This window comes from Phyllostomus hastatus, unplaced genomic scaffold (genome assembly GCF_019186645.2).
Source record: "Phyllostomus hastatus isolate PE091 unplaced genomic scaffold, TTU_PhHast_1.1 phas_contig_196, whole genome shotgun sequence".
In the NCBI taxonomy this organism is placed as follows: domain Eukaryota; kingdom Metazoa; phylum Chordata; class Mammalia; order Chiroptera; family Phyllostomidae; genus Phyllostomus; species Phyllostomus hastatus.
Window position 1 is genome coordinate 2,227,332 of NW_025333709.1, and position 19,953 is coordinate 2,247,284.

The window sequence follows — 19,953 nt, forward strand, 5'->3', positions numbered from 1 at the left end:
CCAGAAAAGGTCAGGGGTCAGAGGGCATCGGGCACTCAGCTGCTCAGGGCTGCTTATCAGTCACTGTCACCATCAGCTTCACTGTGGCCACTCCATCACCGCCGCCATCACCCCCCCACCCCGACTACTGGGCAGACCCCCGGGGTGTAGCCTGGACCCTGGCCGGCCTGCCCCCCTGCCCTGGGCCTCAGGGCGTGAAGGATGGGCGTGGCCGGACCAGCAGCGGCTCTGAGGGACCCCCTCCGCCCCCCGGGCCCGGGTCCGCTCTGTCCCTGGGAGTGACCCCTGGCCTCCGGGGAGCGAGGACGCACCGGTGACCTGGACGAAGAGCACCGCCTCGTCGTGCCCGGCCAGGTTCTCCGCCCTGACGGACACGCGGTAGACGCCGGGGTTCTCGTAGGCGTGCCGGATGGGCTCCTTGGTCAGCGTGAGGTTGGAGTACACGGCCCTGAAGCCGTCGCCCAGGTCCACGTGGTACACGGTGGTCAGTACGTCGCCCTGCAGGCAACGCCAGGGGGGCACTGGGGCGGGCCTCCAGGCTCGTCCACTCGGTCACTCCCCGCCCCCCCGCTCCCACGCTCACGGCGGAGGACCGGCCAGGCCTGCCCGCGGGTCCAGCCCCGAGTGCCGGCCAAGGAGGGCCCTGAGTTCCGGAGACGCGGGAGGGTGGGAGCAGGGGCCAGGGGTACACAGGAGGGCGATCACCCAGCTGCAGAGAGGGGGCTGGTGGCGAGGTCGAGGGTGAGGCCCCAGAGGCAGTGCCGGGGGTGGGCAGGGAGGTCCTGGGGCCTGAGCCAGGAGCCAGGAGGGTGCCCGGGGCCCTGCGCCCGCTGCAGCTCCAGTAGCAGCCCCAGGGAGGGGCACACGGGGGAAGACTCTTGAAGTCTCTAAGGCAACGGAGAAAACCTTTCCCCTGTGACCCTGTGGCCCCTGACGTCTCCTTCTGTCCCAGGCTGCGTGTGAGTGTGCACGTGAGTGAGTCAGTGAGTGAGTGTGTGTACAGGCCCCGCCCCACACTCCCACACCCCTCCCGGGGTTCCACAAGGAAGCCGGTGGCCGGGTCCGGGCAGCGGCGTGCCCTGGGAGGGCTCTCCCTTCTGTGAGCACCGCTTGGTGCTCGCCCCGCCAACTGGCCCTGGCCCCAGGCAGCGAAGGGCCCCCTGGGGGCAGTGGGCTGACAGCCTTGTCCTGTTCCCGTCTCCTTGAATTGCAGATGGCCCTCAGTGGCCAAGATTCCAGCCTCTAGGGGGCGGCAGAGACCACTTTTTCCGAGAAGTCTGTCTTGGAACTGGGGGGCCGAGGCTGGGTCCACTCTGAGGGTCCAGGGGGCCCCAGGCCTAGCAGGGGACCTCACCTTCTGGCCACCCCAGGATCCTGCCACGAGGTCCCCCGGGGTCCCCTGAGGCTCAGGGCAGGAACCTCAGGCCCAGGAGGGCCCAGGTCTTGGGCCGTGAACCAGGGCTGTGCAGCACTGCCTGCCCAGAATCCCTGGGCCTGGGACCCACAGCTGTCTCTGTCACTTGTCCCCGGGGGCCTCGGCGGCGACGTCACGGTCTGGCCCAGTGCCCCGGCTATCAAACGGGTCCACAGGAGCAAGGGGGGCGTGGGGGGCAGTGTGTGCGAAGTGCCCGGCACCCCGGCACCCACTCAGGCAGCTGTGTCCTCTTCGGCCTGGGGTTCCTGTCCGCCCTGGCCCGGGCCCCTGCTTTCCGACACGAAGGGCCCCCGGCACCGCGTGTGGAGGGACATCTTCTAAACAGAGACCCGAACGCCCAGCAGAGCCGCCCGCCCACACCCAGACGAGGCCGCGCCTGGTGCCCCTCCCCCGCCCACCCCGCAGAGGCAGAGGCTCCGACTTCCACTCGGTGCTCCTCCGTGACTCTGAATCACCCGTACCTTCTCCTAATTTCTGTTCTTGGGAATGTTCTACGACCCGCAATTGTTACTTGCGGAATCTGGGAAAAACGGGCAGGCTGCAAATTAATTTAAAAAGACTGGAGGGAAACCCCCAAGTTAGCCACTGTTTCCATGGGGGGCAGGAGTTCGGGTGACGTTTATCCTCTTGGTGTTTTATGTTTTCCCAAATGCTCCATGATGAGTGTGTATTATTTTTCAGGTCAGAAGAAAATGTAACACTTGTACTAAAGAAAGGAAAGACTCAGAGACTTACAGGAAGTTTGTATGTATGTGTGTGTGCACGTGTGTGTGCTGAGGTCTGGAAAGAGTCCAGCCGTTCTTAACGAGAACAGTGTGTGTGACATCGATGTAACCTGGCAGCCAAGGAGAGGGGACTGGAATGTGCATGCGTCAACAATGACGACTTCACTGCACTAGTCAGTGGGGGCGGTAGATGCTGTTGAGTGAGCGTGTGTACTGTGTGGTTGTCGCATTCAAAATGACTGAGTGAGCAGAGCAACGCATCTGCATCAGGTTCTGCACGAAGCTTGAGCATTCCTCTGCGGAAACAATTCGGATGATCCAGAGGCCGCAGCTATGGGCTGCTGGTGATTGGCAGCTTCATCACAACGGGCCTGCTCAGGCATCATGTCTCGTGTAGAGTCTTTTGGCCAAAAATCAAATCTCCCAGGTGACTTGGCCCCCTACAGCCCTGATTTGGTGCCCTGGGACTTCTGGTTTTTCCCAAAACTAAAATCACCTCTGAAAGGGAGGAGATTTCAGACCCTGGATGAGATTCAGGGAAATACAGCCGGGCAGCTGATGGCTGCCCAGGAGAACCGTGTGAGGTCCCCAGGGGCCTGCTTTGCAGGGGACCGAGGGGTCACTGTCCCGTGTGCAGTGTTCCCCGTGTCTGGCGTCTTCTTCAGTAAATGCGTCCGTCTCACATCAGCTGGCGGGACGCCTTCCGGGCAGACCACGTGCCGCCCAGGTACCTTCTGTTCACGGGAGTTATCTTTGGTCGCGGGATTACCAGTAACAGTTTGCTTCTTACCTTTCTGCTATCCTTAAGATTCCAGATTAACTGAAGCAACGTAACTAGAGGTTTGGAACCCCCACTGCCACCCACAGGGGTGAGCCCCACGTCGCCGCCAGGCACACGCCCCGCACGCGCGGGGACGCACCCCCCGGGGACGCACCAGGCGCTCACCTGCTCCTGGTGCACCTCGAACAGGACGTCCTCCCAGGGCCGCACGGCCGCCACCTCCCCGCGGACGCTGACCCTCAGGCCGCGGGGCGGGGTCAGGGGGCACGGCAGCTGCTCCGGGCCCCGCTGCAGGTCCACGCCGCCCTCGCAGGCGTTGGACACCGCCTTCCGGTACCTGCGGGTGGACATGGGTCAGGGCCGCCCCGGCAGGCAGGCGGGGGCGGGAGCCTGCCTGCCTGTCGCCCAGGGGTGGCTCCTGGCTCCACCTCCACTCACCGGCCCCTCCCACTGGCGCCCTCCGCCCCGCCTCACAGGCCAGAAAGCCGGGGCTCCGGGTGGACGGCCAGACCAGGTGGGACCTGCCTCGGACCAGTGACCTTTCCCTGGCCCCTGGGGAACCCGGGGATGCGGCTGCTGCTGCTACTGCTACTGCTACTGCCAGCTGCTGTTCTGGTCGCTGCGGGGACCCCTGAGGCAGCCCGTCTGAGTTTCACGGCCTTGCGGGGAAGCACGGTCCCCAGGAGCACAGAGAGCCCGGCGGGCTGGGGTTCCCCGCCCCCCACCCCCCACCCCTGGCCTTGCCCCTGCCCCGGGCGCGGTGTCTCCGTCACCTGGAGAGAGCTAGCACTGCACGGCCAGCGCCCGACCAACGGTGCGCGGCACCACACGGCCCCTGCAGAGAGGGGACACCCGTCTCTGCGAACCGTCCCACTTCAGGGTACATCGGGACCGTGAGCAGCGCCAGGAGGGGCGGTAGCGGGCCCCGGGCCCCAGGAAAGGGGCCCTCGGCTGAGATCAGGAGGGTGAGCGGGAGAGGAAGCCGCACCTGGGGGGGGTGGGGAGGGGGGCCCTGGCAGTGCGGAGGCCCTGTGATGGGTGAGGCTGGGGGAGGGGCACACGGGGGTTGGGGGGCGGGAAGGGGTTGGAGAGCAGGGCCCACCGGGCTCAGGTAGATAAGCCCCTGGGAGACCACGGGGAAGCTTCGGCCTGGGGTCGCCGCCTGAGTTGCCACATAGGGAGCTCCCCCAGGCTGGGCGGGGGCTCCGCCCCTGGGAGGCCGGCATCGTGGCCACAGTGCCTGGTCCGGCCGCCAGCCCCGACCCCAGGCCTGGGACCCCTCCGGCACCCATGGCTCAGTGCCGGGTCTGCGTTCGGAAGCTATAGCGCACCGACACTTCGGTTACTCTGGACTAACGCGCTGTCTCTGAGGGCTACCCCCCCCCCCGCCCCGCCACGCACACACAGCCCCACGGGCCCAGGACACAGACACAGTGCCCCCAGGAGGAAACAAACTCCACGCCTGCGATACGGGCCCAGCTCTGACACTCCGGACAGGGGTCCCTGCTTGCCCAGTCCTGGGGGACACCCTGGAGTGGCTGCTGTGGCTGCCTGATGGGGGAGGGAGGGAGGGAGGGAGGGACAGGTGGGTGGGTGGATGGTGGATGACGCTCGCTGACGCCCTCAGAGCGGGGAGAACGGCCGGCCATGTGAGGACAAGGGCTGAGTGTGCTGTGACAGAGGGCAGCCCGGGCCCAGGGCAGGTGGTCAGGGAAGGCTTCCCAGAAGAAGTGCCGTTGGAGATGAGCCCTACACAGAGTGTGAGCACCTCTGGGTCAGCTCTGAGCCGCCCGCCTGCACTGGTACGTGGGGAAGAGCCTGGCACTGCAGCGGCTCAGGAGGGCCAGGAGGGGTGTTACTTCCCTGGGGGGACCAGCCCCCACACCAGCCCCGCACCAGCCCCTGGCCCTGCTCTGCCTGCCATCTCCACACAGAGCCAGCTCCGTGCCTGGCGGGTCCTGCTGCTGGCCGGCACAGACTCACACCCTAGAGCCCTGGAGGGTCCGTGCCTGGCTGAGCCTCAGCAGCCGGGGCAAGCAGGACGTCTCAGCCCTGACCTTTCTCTCCCCGACCCCACGCAGGAGCAGCGGGCACCGGGCAGGACGCCGGCGGGTGGTCCCTGCGGCGCTGCCCCCCGCGCCGGACGAGGAGAGGCCCGCGCTCCTCGCACACTCACCCGAGGCTGCTGGTGTAGGTCCGGCCCAGGACGCAGTCGTCAGGGGGAGACAGGGGGTGGAACCAGAAGTTGGCCAAGCACTCGGAGAAGGGGGCGCGCTCGAACCCGTAGTCGCTGGGAGGAGGGAAACTCGTGCGTCAGGAGGCAGGCCGGGGGGGGGGGCGGGAGGGGCGCAGAGAGCAGCCACACGGCCCCCGTGCTGGAGCTGGACACAGGCGGGGGGCCCACAGTGTACCCCAGGTGGGAAGGGGTGCCGAGGGGGTGCTGGGAGCTGGCAGGAGAGCACTGAGCCCAGCCTGCGTGTCCCGGAAGGCTGCCTGGAGGCGGTGAGCTGAGTCTCAAAGGAAGAGCAGGAGACAGCCGGGGAAGGAGAGGAGAGGGGCACTGCAGGGGGACCAGCCCCCTCTGCGCCGGGGCAGGGGGCACAGGTGGGGGTGGCAGAACGTGCAGGACAGGACGGCGGGGGGTGAGGACAGCTGGGGAGGGGGGCGGGCAGGGGCCAGAGGCCTTACGGGCTGGTCTCTGGAACTGGGACACTCCCCTGTGGGCAGTGGGTGCCACGGGGGGGCTGCAGCAGGGCGGGGAGCAGAGGCCCTGCCCGGAGGAGACGGGGCTGGGAGGGCACCGCCGGCCCCACCATGCCTGCACCGTCCTGGCTCCTCCTCCCCCGGCCAGTTCCAGCCCCAGAACGAGGCAGAAGTGACAGTGACTGGGAGGCCAGGTCCCAGAAGGGGCGGCGGCCCCGCCCTCCCTGCCCGGCCTGTGCCCTGCCCCCCCGCCCCCCCCCCCCCCGCCGCGGGACGGGCCGTCACCAGTGGAAGTCGGAGTCCTGGCAGGGGCACACGCGGGAGGCGAGCGCCGACGTGAAGTTCCTCCCGTTGATGCACAGCGACGCGGCCTTCCTCTTGCGGAAGCTCCTGCGCTGGCCCATCAGGCAGCGGTCGCCCTGCGGTGGCGGCAGGAGGCGGCGATTGTCGCCTTTCAGGGACGGGGAAGCCGAGGCCCAGGAGGAAAAGGGCACACCCAAGGGCGCGCCGGGGCGGGCCCCCCCCCACGCCACCCACGAGCACGCGCGGAGGTAAGCTCGGGGCCCAGGGCAGCTGGTCAGGGCAGGCTTCCCGGAGGAAGTGCCACTCAAGCCCCATCCGGGCTTCAGGGCGCACGGCTGCTGGAAGCAGGGCCCCTTTAAGGCCCTCGGGCCCCGGGGCTGCCGGAGCCGCTGCAGAAGCTGGGACAAGCCCCGGCCCGGAGACCTCCTGGGGTCACACAGCGAGTCTTCAGCCAGTGACCCCGAAACCGGCGCCGCGGCAGCACCAGGCGTGGGGCGCCCATTCCGAGACCACGGCCTCCCCGCCACCCCCCAAGGGCACAGCCGGACCTGAACCACAGAGGGGCCGTCTCTGGTCCCCGTTCCCTCCCGAGAGAGTGGACACTGGTGCTGATGCCGTGGGGACAGCTTGTGCTGAGGGCGCGGGGAGGGGGGCCGCCCCGGTCGGCTCAGGGGCGCCAGGGCACAGGCGGCACGTGCACCCTGTCGCCCTCCCTACGGTTGGGACAGCCCTGAACCCCGAGCACAACTCCTTCCTCGGGTGGCTCGGGGCCCGAGGACCTGTGCCCCCCAAGTGTGACTGCGCCCAGAGCAGCCCAGGCACCCAGAGGGGCTGGGGAAAACCCCAGAAGAACGGAGCATCTCGGGGCAGCCAGGGATCTGGGAAGGCCTCCTGGGAGGGGGAGGCTCGTGGGGCCCCGTGGGGTGGGCCTGCGGGGAGCTCGCCGGCAGAGCTGGCGCCCGGCCCACCTGCAGGTCGGTGAGCTCCCAGGAGCCGTAGTCCCCCTCGCCGCACGTCCTGGAGAAGGAGGGGCGGAAGTCCACCTTGACGAGCTCCCACTCCGAGCGGTAGCTCATGTGGCCGAAGATGCTGCGGGGGCGGGGGGGGGAGCGCCTTACTGGGGCCCGTCCCTCCCCCCTCAGGGTCCCCTCCCCCCTCAGGGCCGCAGTCCCCACTGTGGCACTGTGGGCCCCGAGACACCACTCCCCCCCCCCCCACCTGGGGCCCTCCGGGACTGAACTGCAGCCGCGGATGCCAGCCTGGACCTGCAGCCTGGCCCCGCCCGGCACTGGGCGGCCGGGTCTCAGGTCCTCCTCGGGCCGCGTGCCCACGCGTCCTTCACAGGGGCCCGCGGCCCACGGTGAGACCAAGGACAACGGTGACAGCACGGGAACTGTCAGCCCCGGAGGTGGAAGGGGCGGGGCCCACCGCCGCAGCCTTGACTCCTGGTCCCGCCTCTCCACAGCCCAGTGGCCTGGGCAGGTGAGGGGTGTGTCTGCACAGGGGGGGACTGCAGGCCGCCCTCCAGGGCTGCGGCGGGAGGGCACCTCGGCTGTCAGAGACTGGGGTGGGGGGCTGAGGGAGAGGCGAGTGCCAGAGCGGGCGGGCTGCTGGCGGGCAGTGTTGAGTCCGCCTCAGAGCCCCTGCCCCGGGGTGGGGGGCAGCACTCACGTGATGACCAGTGTCTCCTCGCCCGGCTCGCTCAGCAGCCCATCCACAAACATGGGGGTGCTGCTGAAGTTGTAGGTGCTCCAGGTGTGGCCGTCGTCCATGCTGAACCTGCCGGGGGAGGGCCACTGTCCACCAGGCGGCAGGAGCCCTCCCCGTGTCCAGGACTGGCCGCCCCACGGGATGCAGCTGGGACGGCTGGGAGAACAGTGTGTGGGGAGCGGTGCCTGCCCCCAGGGCCCGCCCAGCACCCAGGCTGAGGCTGGAGCCCTGACTTTGCTCTCTCTTGGGAGGCTGCATTGGCCACCTGCCAGCCCCGAGCCAGGGAGCCCCAGGTGTGCCGTTTGGGTGCCCCCTGGATGGCAGAGCCCCCAGTGCCGGAGCCAGGCCTAGGGGCTGCCAGGCCAGGGACAACAGCTGTGCACCAACGCAGCGTTATCACGGTGCTGCTAGCTCTGAGTGGGGAGAGCTCTTTTTCAGACTAAAGTGATATGGGCTTCCTGGCAACTCCCCAACTCTGCCTTCTGGACCCCCAGACCTCATACTTGCCCTTGCTTTTCCACAACAACCTTTTCAGGTGTCTGCAGCTGCCAGCAGACCGGCCCTCTCCTGGGCACAGGCTGCTGGCTTCCTTGTGTGGCCCTGCCTCCTCTACTTAAATTAATTCCTATTGATGCTTAACGTCACCTCCTCCAGGAAGCCCTCCTTGCTCCCCCAGTCTGTTGTGGGCCTCCTCTGGGCCCCACAGCCCCAGGCCTCCCTCGGGCTCCCTCCGGCCTCTGTCATCTCCCATTTCATTGTCTCCCCACGCCCAGCCAGGAGCAGCTGCAGGGGCGGGTGAGCTGAGCTCCCCACCACCCGCAGCTGGTGGGGTTGAGAGCCATGGTCCTGCGGCCCGTGAGGAGGCTGCTCTGAGGAATGCTGCGAGGGGCCCCCAGGTGAAAGGAAGAAGCCCCGCCCCCAGGGCTGCCCCGCCCCCCGGCGGTACTTGAGGATCTTCAAGGGGATGGAGCTGTCCTTGACGGCCACGATCACGCCGCCGTGGTCCAGGTAGAGGATGTGGTGCTCCTCCTCAAACACCTGCGGGAGGGAGGGAGGGGGCGGCCCCTGAGAAGGCTTGCAGGTTGTTCGGGGTCGGGGCCACTCTTGGGGAGCAGGGCCGTCCACATGCGTGTGGGTGCCGGGGGTGCCGGCAGAGGCCAGGGCTGGTAGGAGGCCCCCACGCGCCAAGGCTGTCCCCGCGCTGGGCCACGGCACCCGGGCTCGGCGCCACGTGCGGTGGGCGGAGGACGAGTGCCTCTAGGCAGGTGGGGGACGTGAGAAAGGGCGTGGCAAGGGCGTGCCGCGGCAGCGGTCCCCTCTTTGGGAGACACCACGCACCAGAGAGGCCGACGACAACGCGATTTTGGGACAGAACGGAATTTAGAGAAGCAGTTGGGACGCACGTCCACCCTGACTCGACAGGAAGGCTCAGCTCAAGCGCTGCCTCCTCCAGGAAGCCCTCCCTGGTGCCAGGGCACTCATGCAGGTCGTCCCCAGACCTGCCCCAGGGTGCTCACTCCCGCTGACCCCACGGCCGCAGCTGCAGGGGGTCAGAGGACTCAGTGTGCCTGGCGTCCTCTGTCCCGGCCGCGAGCTCGGATAAGCACGCTGCCCTCGGCTACATCAGCACAGCCTGAGGGTCCTGGGAGGGAGGGGGCGGCTGGCGCTTTCTAGGGTGCTGGGAAGGAGGCACTGTCACAATTCTCCCCACCCCAGCTGCCCACCTAACAGGCCCAGAGCTCCAGGCCCTCTCGGGGAGCTGGGACCAGAGGCGGAAAGGAAAGCCAGAGCCCCCGGGAATGCACAGCCCGGGGAGAGACCCCCCCCGGGGGCAGAACACCACCACGCAGTGACTGGCCCACTCGGAGGCCGCGACGAGGGGTCCCATCGCCGGGACCCGCTCTGCCAGCTCAGTCCTGGCGCTGCCCAGCACAGGGTCCTGCCCAGTCTGGGGGACGCATGACGGGGGATTCCGATGACACTCTGGGTCCGAGGCACCGGGCACCCCAGGGAGGGGGCTGAGGGACAAGGGGCACGTAGGCTGGTCTCGGGGGGGGCCGGGCAGGGGGAAGAGTGTGTGTGGGGCCTGGAGGCCACAGAGAACGGCGTGTCCAGGGACCAGAAAGGCTGGACAGGGCGGCTTGGGCTCCGGCGTCAGTGCTGGGCCGGGACTTCCCCCGCAGAGTCAGCGAGACGTGCCAAGGTGAATGGGGGCGGGGGGTTGTAAACAGGTTTCCCCTTCAGGGCTCTCTCGGGTGCTGGGGGGAGTGGGTTCTGGAGCAGATGGCTTTTCCTCCAGGAGAGGCTGAGCTCCCCGTCTCGGGGGGCATTCAAAGAGAAGCTGGGCCGCCAGGTGGGTGGCAGGAGCCACGCTCGGTCCCGCGATGCTGAGCAAGAGGCACACGGCCACAAACGCGTCTGCCGACCGCAGGCGCTGCTCCCGATGCCTTCGAACTTGCAGGGGCCGCTGCCCGCACGGTGGGGACCCCGTTCCCCGCTCCACACGGGGTGTCCCACGGGAGACCGCCGTGGGCGGGAAGCTGAAGCGCGTTCTCAGAGCCCGAGGGACCGAGCCGCTGGCTGGGCGCTGGGGGTGCTGAGCTCACACCCACGCTCCTGCCGCCTTCCTCCCTCGAGGACAGGCAGGGGGCGCCCCTGTGCCCACCAGGAAGACGGGCGCCTGCCAGACACCCCGGGGGACACACACAGACAGCCCCACCCTCACTGGCCTGGGACTCTGCAGGCGGCAGGGCCACGCGGGCACTGAACACCCCCCGGCCGACTGTGCCCCCGCCGCACGGGGCACCAGGAAGGAGGGGCGGGCAGCCCGCCCCATCTCTCCTTTCCCGCCCACCCCCGGCCCAGGCTCAGGGGGCCCCCTGTGTGCTTCCTGACCCCTGTGACTGACCACCCACGGGAGCTCGCGTTTTAAAAACACTGTGCCCATCAGCGGCACACCACCGGCGCTCACCGCTCACAGGCTGGGCGCCCGCGGGCGGGTCATCTCACTGCAGGCCCCACAGTCTGGCGGGCCCGCCTGGTGCTCGGCCTTGCCTGCGCTTGTCCCCCTTGTCCCCTCTCCTCCCCGGGCGTCCCCCACCCCAGCCAACCCCCAATCCGGCTCCAGCAGCTCCCCGTGCCCTGAACGCACATGCGCTCACCTCGGTGCCCTCCCACCCCCACACACAGGGGGCCCCCACAGCCCCCAGGCACCAGGGAAGGGAGCAAGCCCCCGAGGGCAGGCCCCACGCCCGGCCTGGGACAGACGGTGTCCCTGGAACGCGGACATCCCTGGCGGGTGGCCCGAGCACGCGGCCTGACACGGGTGGACCGGGGATGCCTGCCGGCGGTTTCCATGGCGCCGGAAGGCTGCGGCTGCGTCCGCCCGTCTGTCTGTCCAGCCCGGTCGGGGCTCCTGGGCCAGACAGGCCGGCGTGCCCTTTCGGAAAGCGTGGACATGCTTCGCTAGTCGCGTGAAATAGAAATATTGCAATGCATCAAGTCTCTTCTGCCCTTTTCAACCCCCTTTTCACAACCCGCTTCTCGCGTGCTGCCCACGAGTGCCGGCCGTCAATCAAACTGCAGCAGCGCGGGCGGCGCACGGCCCCGGGGGGCGGGGCCCACGGCTGGGCTCGGCCGGACCGCGCCGCCCGGACCCGGGCTCTGGCGCATGCCCGGAGCGTGCAGAGCGGGGGCGGTCACGCCGTGAGGACCGCGGGCCAGACAAGGCCCTTTTCTTCTTTTCTGGAGAGAAGCGGGAGGGCAGAGGGCGCGGGGCCCTCTCCCGGCCGGGCACCGGGCTGGCTGCTGAGCGGCGGCGGCGCGGGCTGCACAGCGCGAGTCCGCCAGCCTCCCCTCCCCCGGCCGGCCGCCGTTTCCGTGTCGCCCGCCCGCGGCCCCGACCCCTCCGGTTACTGAGCAAGTTAGTCCCCGTGGACGCCGCGGAGAGCACGGGGGCGCCCCGCGGAGTCGCCCGCGGTGGGGACCGCTTCCTGGGGCGCGCTCTCTCCCTCCCCCACGTTTCTCTCCCCGCACTGCTACAGCAGGTCGGCACCCGGGTGTCGCCGAGCCTGCCCCGGCCCCCCAGGCTCACGGCGGCCCCCAAGCCCCCTCTTCCCCACTCTCTCTCGTCCACCACTCCACAGCCCGCCCAGCACCCTCCCTGCCGGGACCCCTGGGGTTGTCCGTACCCCGTCCCCCCCCCCGCCTTGGCCCCCAGGGGGCGCCCAAGCCTCCGAGCCAAGGTGGGTGGTGCGTGGAGCGGTGTCGGGTCCGTCACCCCTGCGCCGGCCACCGGGGCGGACGGTGGCTGAAGGGTGCTGTGTGCCCAGCCGGTCAGGCTGCGGGGGGGCGGGGGGCACCCTACCTGCCGCCAGGTCTTCCCGCAGTCTGAGGTGATGTACATCTCCTCCCGGTTCTCCACCAGCTGAGAGCCCAGGTTACCTGGCCCGGAGGGAAAGGGACGGGGTCACGCTGGGGTCAGCCTGCTCCCCGCCACCAGGGTCCGAGCCAGACAAGGCCCCAGGCAGGGGCACGTGGGTCCGGCCCACAGCTCCCACCAGCAAAGCCCCCCATGGGCGCTCCCCGCCCGCATTCACGGCCAATGACAGGCCTGCTGGAACCGCTGGGCCTGGGCCCTGCCCAGCGGGTACAGGACCGGTCAGCCCTGCCCACAGAAAGCCAGCAGCCCCTGGGCTCCAGCCAGACCCAGGGGCCGGCACCGCTGGGTGGCACTTCAGGGGACCCCTGGGTGACAAGTGTGGCTCCACAATGACAGGTGCGGAGTGGTGGTCGTCCGTGGGTTTGCCAGGCTACGGGCCTGGGACTCGGGCTGTCGTCTGGGGCAGGACACCCGGGGCTGCCTTTGGGGATGGCTCCCCGGCGGCTGGGGGGCAGGGGGGCCCAAGGTGGGTCCGGGGCAGCAGAGAAAGCACGTAGTAGGTGCTCGTAAAATCTCTGCAGAGGGATTCGGGGACACCGAGGAGGCTCCTCCCTGTGGTTCCCAAGAGTCCCTGCACGGGGGCAGCTACGGGGCTGGGGCTTCCCCTGGGGGTGACGCTGGAGCGGGGAGAGCCCTAACCCGGCGGTGTCCCCCGCCAGCGCCAGCTTGCAGACGAGGAGCCCCAGCCTCCAGGGGGCCCCACACGACGACAGCGGCCACCAGAGAGCGCACCCCCCAGGACGGTTGCAGCAGCTTCCGGGGCCCGCCCGCCCTCAGCAGCCTCCTGGGAGGGCCTGGGGCCACGGCACAGTCTCGGGAGCTGCGCTTGCCAGGCCCTCGCTGTGCCCTGCGGTCTTGGCAGGGACCAGAGGTCGGGGTCCCAGGAAGATGGGGGACAGCGAGGACCCCGAAGCCATTCTGGGAGCTCCCCTGGAGCCCCCGGGCCCCTGCCCTGGGCGACCAGCCCAGCGCCTGGTGTTCGGGGCCTCATCTACGCAGCACCCTCAGGGGCGCCTACCCAGAGCTGAGCGCAGATGTCGTCGGGAATCCCACAGGAGGTGGGCCGTCCGCACACCCTCAGAGATACCTCCCAGCACAGGGACGGGTCTGTGTGCCCGTCCTCCTTTTCCAGGGCCAGCGAGGGGCCAGTACACGCATGCACCCACCTGTCCCTCTCTCCACCCTGCATCCACCCACCACCCACCACCCATCCATCCATCATCCATCCATCCATCCACCCACCTTCCCGTTCAGCCGACACGTGTCCTGTGCCCGTTCTGGGCCACACATCCCCCCTCCAGTCCACAACAGCTGAGCTCCCAGGGATGTCACCGCTGGGGTGGGCATGCCCTCACCCAGGCCCACGGCAACAAGGTGCACCCTTGCTCCCCAAGGGAACCGAGCTCCCCTCCTGTGCCGGCGGCTCCTGCCACCCGGCGATGAGGGCGCCCCCTACCTGCCCCCATGATGAGGCCCGGGGCGGTGTCCTTGGTGTGCACGGTGCCGGACACGTAGGGGTTATCCGGCCAGAGCAGGTGCAGGTGCAGGTGGCAGTCCGGCTGCAGGGGGCGGGGGAGGGGGAAGAAGGCCATGGTCAGCACCGGGGGTGGCGGACGGGCAGCCCTCGGGAAGGCAGCCCCGAGACCAAGTTCACCCCCGTGGCCTTCCGGGCGGGCAGGCAGTGCCGGGAGCACCTCTAAGGAGGGGGAGGAGGTGGCAAGAGGCGCTGAGACCGACTCCTAGGTGACTGCGCTCTCAGGTGAAGCCAGGGGCCTCTCTAAGGGCGGCCTTCCCAGCGTGGGCGCCGGCAGTGGGCCTCCCAGCCCGGGGTGCCAGGCCCCGGACCGCGGACGGCACCCAGAGCCCGCATGGCCCACACATCCGTTCTCTCCTTCACCCCTCCAGAGCCTTCCCTGGGGGCCGGCAGGGAGCCCCGACAGCCTGGGCGCCAGGGAACAGCCGGAGCCCGCGCTGAGGCCCCGCCCCTGTGAGAGAGGGGAAGGGGGGCGTGCCTGCGCTGGGGTCCCGCCCCCTGTGAGAGAGGGGAAGGGGGGCGTGCCTGCGCTGGGGTCCTGCCCGGTGTCTGCGGCCGCCCGGGCAGGAGGGGCAGGAGGGGCAGGAGGGGCAGGAGCCCCATTCATAACCATTTCAACGGCCATTCGCACTGACCGATGGCTCTCTCTTTTTTCTAAAAAATATACCAGTTTGGAAATACCCCAGGACCGAGCACCCAAAGATCCAAATTTCAACCTCGGAGGGACCGCTAATTTTTACGGGACGCTTCGGGGGTCCTGGGGTTCCTGGTTTATGAGGCGGAGCCCAGGGCGCTGCCGCCCTCATCCCCCACCCCAGGGCGCGGGAAGGGGCGTGGGGCCGCTGTGGGACCCCATCGTCTTCACTGGGTCACCCTGCCGGCCAAACCCACTCCCTGAGCTGGGCGGCCCGTGCCGGGTCGGCCTGTGCCGGCTGCACCGCGGGCTCAGACACGCCCACGCGAGGCTCACGGACGGGGCTGAGCCGTCAGCAGGGGCGGCGGCCGCACGGCGGGACCGGCAGGCGGGTGGGGACGGGTGGGGGGCTGGGTAAGGGGCACACTGTCCTTTGGGGGCGATGCACATGCTCTCAGTGGGCCGTGCTGAGGGGGTCCCAGCCCCGAGAAGCCGCTGAGACCCTGAGCTGCGCCCTTCGGCTGGGAGAGGCGCAGGGGGAGTGAGTCACGTCTCAGTAAGGCGGCAGAGCCGGAGGAGGACCAAAGGCAGCAAACGCAGCCGGAAGGAGCCCTGCCTGCCCTTCTGCAAAGGCACACGGCGGGCGGCGACCCCCCCCGTGACCCCCCCCGGGGTGAAGGCAGCAGGCCCCCTGGCCGGAGCCCGGTCACCCAGTCGCCCGAGGGCAGCCCTGTCCGGGAAACCTGTGCGCCAGGCCCAGAGTCACCGGGGGTCCCTGCCTCTCCGAGGGGCCGGCTCGGACGTGCCCACCTCTGACCCCCGGGGTCCCCTCGGCCGCGTCGTGCGCCCCGCCCACAGGGGCGTGTGAGGGGTGGGGGGCGCTCACGGCCTGGCAGTTGGTCGGCTTCCCGTTCATGTCCACGCTGGGCGGCCGCAGGTGCTCCCAGTCGCGGCCCTTGTTGTAGGTGATCAGCGTCACCACCTTCCCGTCCTTCTTCTGGTTCGCCAGGAAGACGCCCTTCACGCCGTGGACCTGGGACGAGCCACGGCGGGTCACGTGGGCCGTCCGGGCCGGAGATCTGCGCCCACGGCCCGTGCGCCCCGCCCACCCTGAGGCCGGGAGCCGGGCAGGCGCGGGGGACGGGATCCCGGACTGTCTGACCCCGGCGCCCGGGTGCTTCTCCTGACACCGAGCTGTCCTCCCAGAGCCGGACACTGGCTGCCGGACACGGCGAGCAGGGCCCGGTCCCCCACCAGCCCGTGCACCGGGGTCACCGCGTCTTTGGGCAGAGCGGCTGCTTCATGGCACCATCCCCCCCACCTTCCCCCGCAGCAAACACACCTGGCCTCGGCCGACGGGATGGCCCTGGGCTTTCCCCCGAGCCCCCGAGGCGCGCCCCAGACCAAGCCCCACCCGAGGACGGGTTCCGTGCCCAGCCTGGCCGCCCGGGACGGGGGCTCGTTTTGCCTCCGTCACTCAAGGGCAGCCCGGCCCCCGAGGGGCCCCCGGCAGCGACCCGAACACACGGCTCCCTGGGCCTGTGCTCAGCCCAGCCCGGGGGCTGTGTCCCGCTGTGGCCGGGAGCTCTGGGGACCACCAGCCGGGGCCCCGGCTCCACGTGTGAGAAGAGGGGAGGCAGGAGCTGTGGGGGCCAGGGGTGGGGGAGATGGAGTGAAGGGAAGCCAGACAGACATCAGACACTTGGACGGAGCGGGGGGGAGAGGCTGGGAGGGAGAGAGAAGGGGGGCGGGGGCCCAGGGGGCCGCCACGGAGTAGGGGCCACAGCCCCCGTCCCGCAGGCCTCACCCGGCCCTGGCAGGCTCGCAGCAGGACGGGGGCCGGGATGGCCTCGTGGGTGGCCTCTGTAGGCCAGTGGACAACAGGGACCACCGACCCCGCGCCCGGCATCGGCAACATGTCCCCTCCCCCGCCCCAAGCCCCGTTCCCCCCTTAGCAGACCTGGGTTACTACACAAACTGTGTCCTCCTACGTAGTCTGGACTCGGTCAGAAAGGGCGAGCCCCCTCTCCTGCTCTGAAAGCGCCCACACACACGCACGGCCTCCTCTGGGCCTGCCCAGCCAGAGCGCGCAGCCCCCCATGGAACACCGCGACAGCGCACAGCGCACGCGAGCGAAGGCGGGGGTGGAGCCCGGGTCCCACCTCCAGGATGTCGATGATGGCCTCGGTGTCCGGCCGCCGGGAGCTGCGGATGTCCTCCAGCACCAGCGCGTAGGCCACGCCGCGCGGGTCCGACTGATACAGGTTGTAGGTGTCCGTCTGGTGCCACTCCTGCACCGCCACGAACACCTGGTTCTCGTCCGTGCTGACCACCAGCAGGTCCTGGGGTGCGGGGGGGGAGTGCGGGGTCAGCAGGGGCCGGCGGTGGAGGGGCAGCGGGGGCGCTGCTCTGGGGGCATCGGCCACGGGCTCTTGGAGTCGGGCTTGCAGGGGTACGGGACTCCTCTGTGCACCCCCAGATTGTCAGGGGCACCCCTAGATGTGAGGCAGTGATGGGTGTCCCCCCCAAGCCCCCTTCCCGTGTCTCCTCCAGCAGGTCGGAGAAGTCACCATTGGGCTCGTGTCCAGTAGGTGCCCACCACCAGCCAGGCGCCGTCCGAGGTGGGGGTCCGGTGCAGGGTCCCGTGGGGTCTCTGCCCTCCGGGACCACCCACGGGGTGGGGGGGATGGGTCGGTGCGCCCCAGCCTCACGCGCAGGGACCTCGTCGCAGCCTGCCACCTGCCTGCCCATGCTGGGGGCTGCGCCACTGCCCTGGGCCCCCCCACCCCGCAAGGCCCTCTCGCGGGTCAGGGGCAGGCGGCAGGCAGCCCGGGCGTGGTGGGGGTGGAGGGCTGCTCTGAGGAGGGGGCAGCAAAGGCCCAGGCCCCCAGCCCCAGGTGCCCCCTGGGAGCAGAAGCCCCGGGCAGCTGCACAGTGACCTCGGCGGCCGTCTGGGGTTCCAGGGCCAGATGCACCGCCCGGGAGCAAAGCAGCCAGGGCAAACAACAGGGAGGGAGAGGGACCTCGGGGCGACCCTCGGTCTCGTGCTCCTCCCCTCTCCCAGCCAGCGCCGGATGAACGCGGCGGGGCCCGCCCGCGGCCCCGCCCGCCCGCGAGGTCACGGCAAGGGGCTGTGCGGGGAAGGGACACGGTGGTGACGCAGCCACTGTGCACCTCCGTCCGGGAGGACCGGGTTAGACCCTGGGAGTCTATCCCACAGAAATGCCCGGGACCGGGGAGCCGGGGCTCGGGAAGGATCCGACTGCCCCAGGGGGCGCGGGGCCTGGTGGTTCCCACCTGTGACGGGGGAACAACACAGTGGGGAGGAGCCCCCCATGAGGACTGGAAGCGGAGCCGGGGCTCCAGGAGCCAGTGTGTCTGAGATTCTGACGCAGGACCTTGGCATGAAACCTGTCGTGGCAAAATCCATTCCGTGGCCTCTGCACCCAGAGCGGAAGGGACCTCGTGCTGCAGCTGCTGGTGACTCGGCTCAAACCGCTTCCAATGACCCAGACTTCCTCAAGGTCACAACTGCAGGGGGCTGAGGCGTCGCTGTCCTGTGTGCGATGTTTCTTGTCTCTTGTGTCTTCTTCAATAAATGTCTCTGTTTTCATAGTACCTGGTTGGGTCCCTTCTGGACAGACCTCATCCGTGTCTCTGCAGCCTGCAGAAACGTGTGGGTGGCAACACCAAGGTTGCCAATATGTGCTATCAGGTGAACTAGGTCTGATTGCCAGTCACAGGCACAGGGGGTGGGGCAGATAAGGCAGCAGCAGCGCACGTCTCCCGTGGGTGCAGGAAGTCCGGACGCAGACGGTCCAGCGTGGAAGCTCTCCAAAGCCACCGGGAACGGGGGCTCCTTCTGAGCCATGTTCCACTGTCTCGGGATGTGTCTTGTCCTCGTGGTCCAAGGTGGCTGCTGGGGTGCCAGCCGTCCTGTCCACAAGCAAGGCAGCAGGAGGGAGGAGGGGAAGGGGGACAGAAAAGCCTGCCCTGGAAGGAGGACTCCGAGAAGTCTCCCCGTGACAACCCCACTTGCCTGTCATCGGCCATAGTGTTAGAACCAGGACCACGGCAGCTACCAGGGCAGCTGGGAAATGTAGTCTTTTAGGTGGGAAGCAATGCACCAGCTAAAACTGGGGTTTCTGAAGCTAAGATACGGAGGCAGAAAGGTTGTTGAGACGTCTCCCAGAGTTGCCCGGTAGTAACTCTCCTACCATGGGGAATGAGGAATGAGGCGGCCCTGGGGATAAGGGGTGGAGAGGAACCAGGTACAAAGGGTATAAATATTTGTATCATTCTATTAATTGTAGCAAATATATATTTTTAAAGTTTTTCAAAAAGATTTTCTTTTTGTTTATTTTTAGAGGGGAAAGGAAGGAGAAAGAGAGGGAGAGAAACATCCATGTGTGGTTGCCTCTCACGCCCCTCCCAGTGGGGACCTAGCCTACAACCCAGGCCTGTGCCCTGAACTGGGAATCGAACCGGCGACCCTTTGGTTCAAAGGCTGACACTCAATCCACTGAGCTACCAGCCAGGACAGTTGTAGTGAATATATTTTAAAGAAGTAACTTTGAAAAGTTTAAAAGCCTTTTTATAAGCACGATAAGGGGAATTTTCCCCGCAGACCTTCACATAAAACTCACAGAACAGCCAGATGAACCAGTACCTCATCAGACTGCTTCAACATTTTGAGCATATTAACTCTTTGCCTGCTGGTCTCCAAGGTTCCCGGTGAGAAATCTGCTTAAAAATCTGATGGACGAGCTCGTGTATGTGACGAGTTGCTTCTCTCCTGCTGCTTTCAACTTTCTTTCCTCGTCTTTCAGTGGTTGGACTATAATGTGTCTTGGTGTGGGCTCCGTGTTCGTACCACCTGGGGTTCATCATCTTTCCTAGATGTTTATGTTCACGTCTCTCATCGGTTTGGGAAGTTTTGGGCTCCCCCGCTCTAGTCTTAGGGGACTCCCTCGATGGGTGTGCGGGTCGGTCCGACGTCGCCCCCAGGCCCCTGGGATGGTGTCCCCTTGCCTCCCATCTTTTCCCTCTGTTCCTCACGCTCCGTAATTTCCATCATCACATGATTAAGTTCTCTGCTCAGATGTGCTTTTGAATCCCTCTAGGGGATTTTTCTCATTTCAGTTATTGTTCTTTTCAGCTCCAGGATTTTTTTTGCTTCCGCTCTGTGTTTCCTGTTTCTTTTTATTGTATCCCGAGGCAGTGGTGTTAGCGTCTCTGTCTAGTAGGTCTGCTGTCAGCTCGCCCTCAAGAACAGTCTCTGTCGGTTTGTGTGTTTTCCCTTCGAAGGGACCACACTCTGTGTGACTTTGGGCTTTTCGCTGTTGAAATCACACGTCGGCTGAAACGGTGCGGTAACTGTGTAAACCGGGTTCGTCCCCTCCCCCAGGGTTCGCTGTTTTGTTTCTCTTTCTGGTTTTGCTCATCACAGGCTGGCTCTGCAGCAAGGACCAGCCTGAGGCGTAAACTTAGGTCCCTCTTAGGTCTTTCCTGAGCCCGCACTTGTCCTTCCTTGGGCCTGCATGGTGGCTTTCTGATTCTTTCACACGCGTGGTAGCTTTTGAGTGTCCCAGTCCTTAAATATCTGACTCCCAGCAGGGAAAGAAGGAGAAGGCAGCGGGTGAAACAGGCTCTGGCCCTTTACGCCCCCAGGGCTGCCTCAGCCGGCA

At 67.6% G+C, this 19,953-nt stretch overlaps 1 protein-coding gene across 1 annotated transcript in view; it reads right to left on the reverse strand.

Moving 5' to 3' along the window:
• Positions 1-19,953, reverse strand: part of SORCS2 (sortilin related VPS10 domain containing receptor 2) — a 213,349-nt gene that overhangs the window by 9,147 nt on the left and 184,249 nt on the right. Inside the window, exons 9-19 of the mRNA XM_045834049.1 lie at positions 16,429-16,608; positions 15,153-15,299; positions 13,555-13,657; positions 12,024-12,100; positions 8,604-8,695; positions 7,619-7,726; positions 6,916-7,036; positions 5,930-6,063; positions 5,118-5,231; positions 3,107-3,278; positions 312-498 (exon numbers count right to left, since the gene is read on the reverse strand). Coding sequence (XP_045690005.1) covers positions 312-498; positions 3,107-3,278; positions 5,118-5,231; positions 5,930-6,063; positions 6,916-7,036; positions 7,619-7,726; positions 8,604-8,695; positions 12,024-12,100; positions 13,555-13,657; positions 15,153-15,299; positions 16,429-16,608 — 1,435 coding nt within the window. The remainder of the gene's footprint in view (positions 1-311; positions 499-3,106; positions 3,279-5,117; positions 5,232-5,929; positions 6,064-6,915; positions 7,037-7,618; positions 7,727-8,603; positions 8,696-12,023; positions 12,101-13,554; positions 13,658-15,152; positions 15,300-16,428; positions 16,609-19,953) is intronic.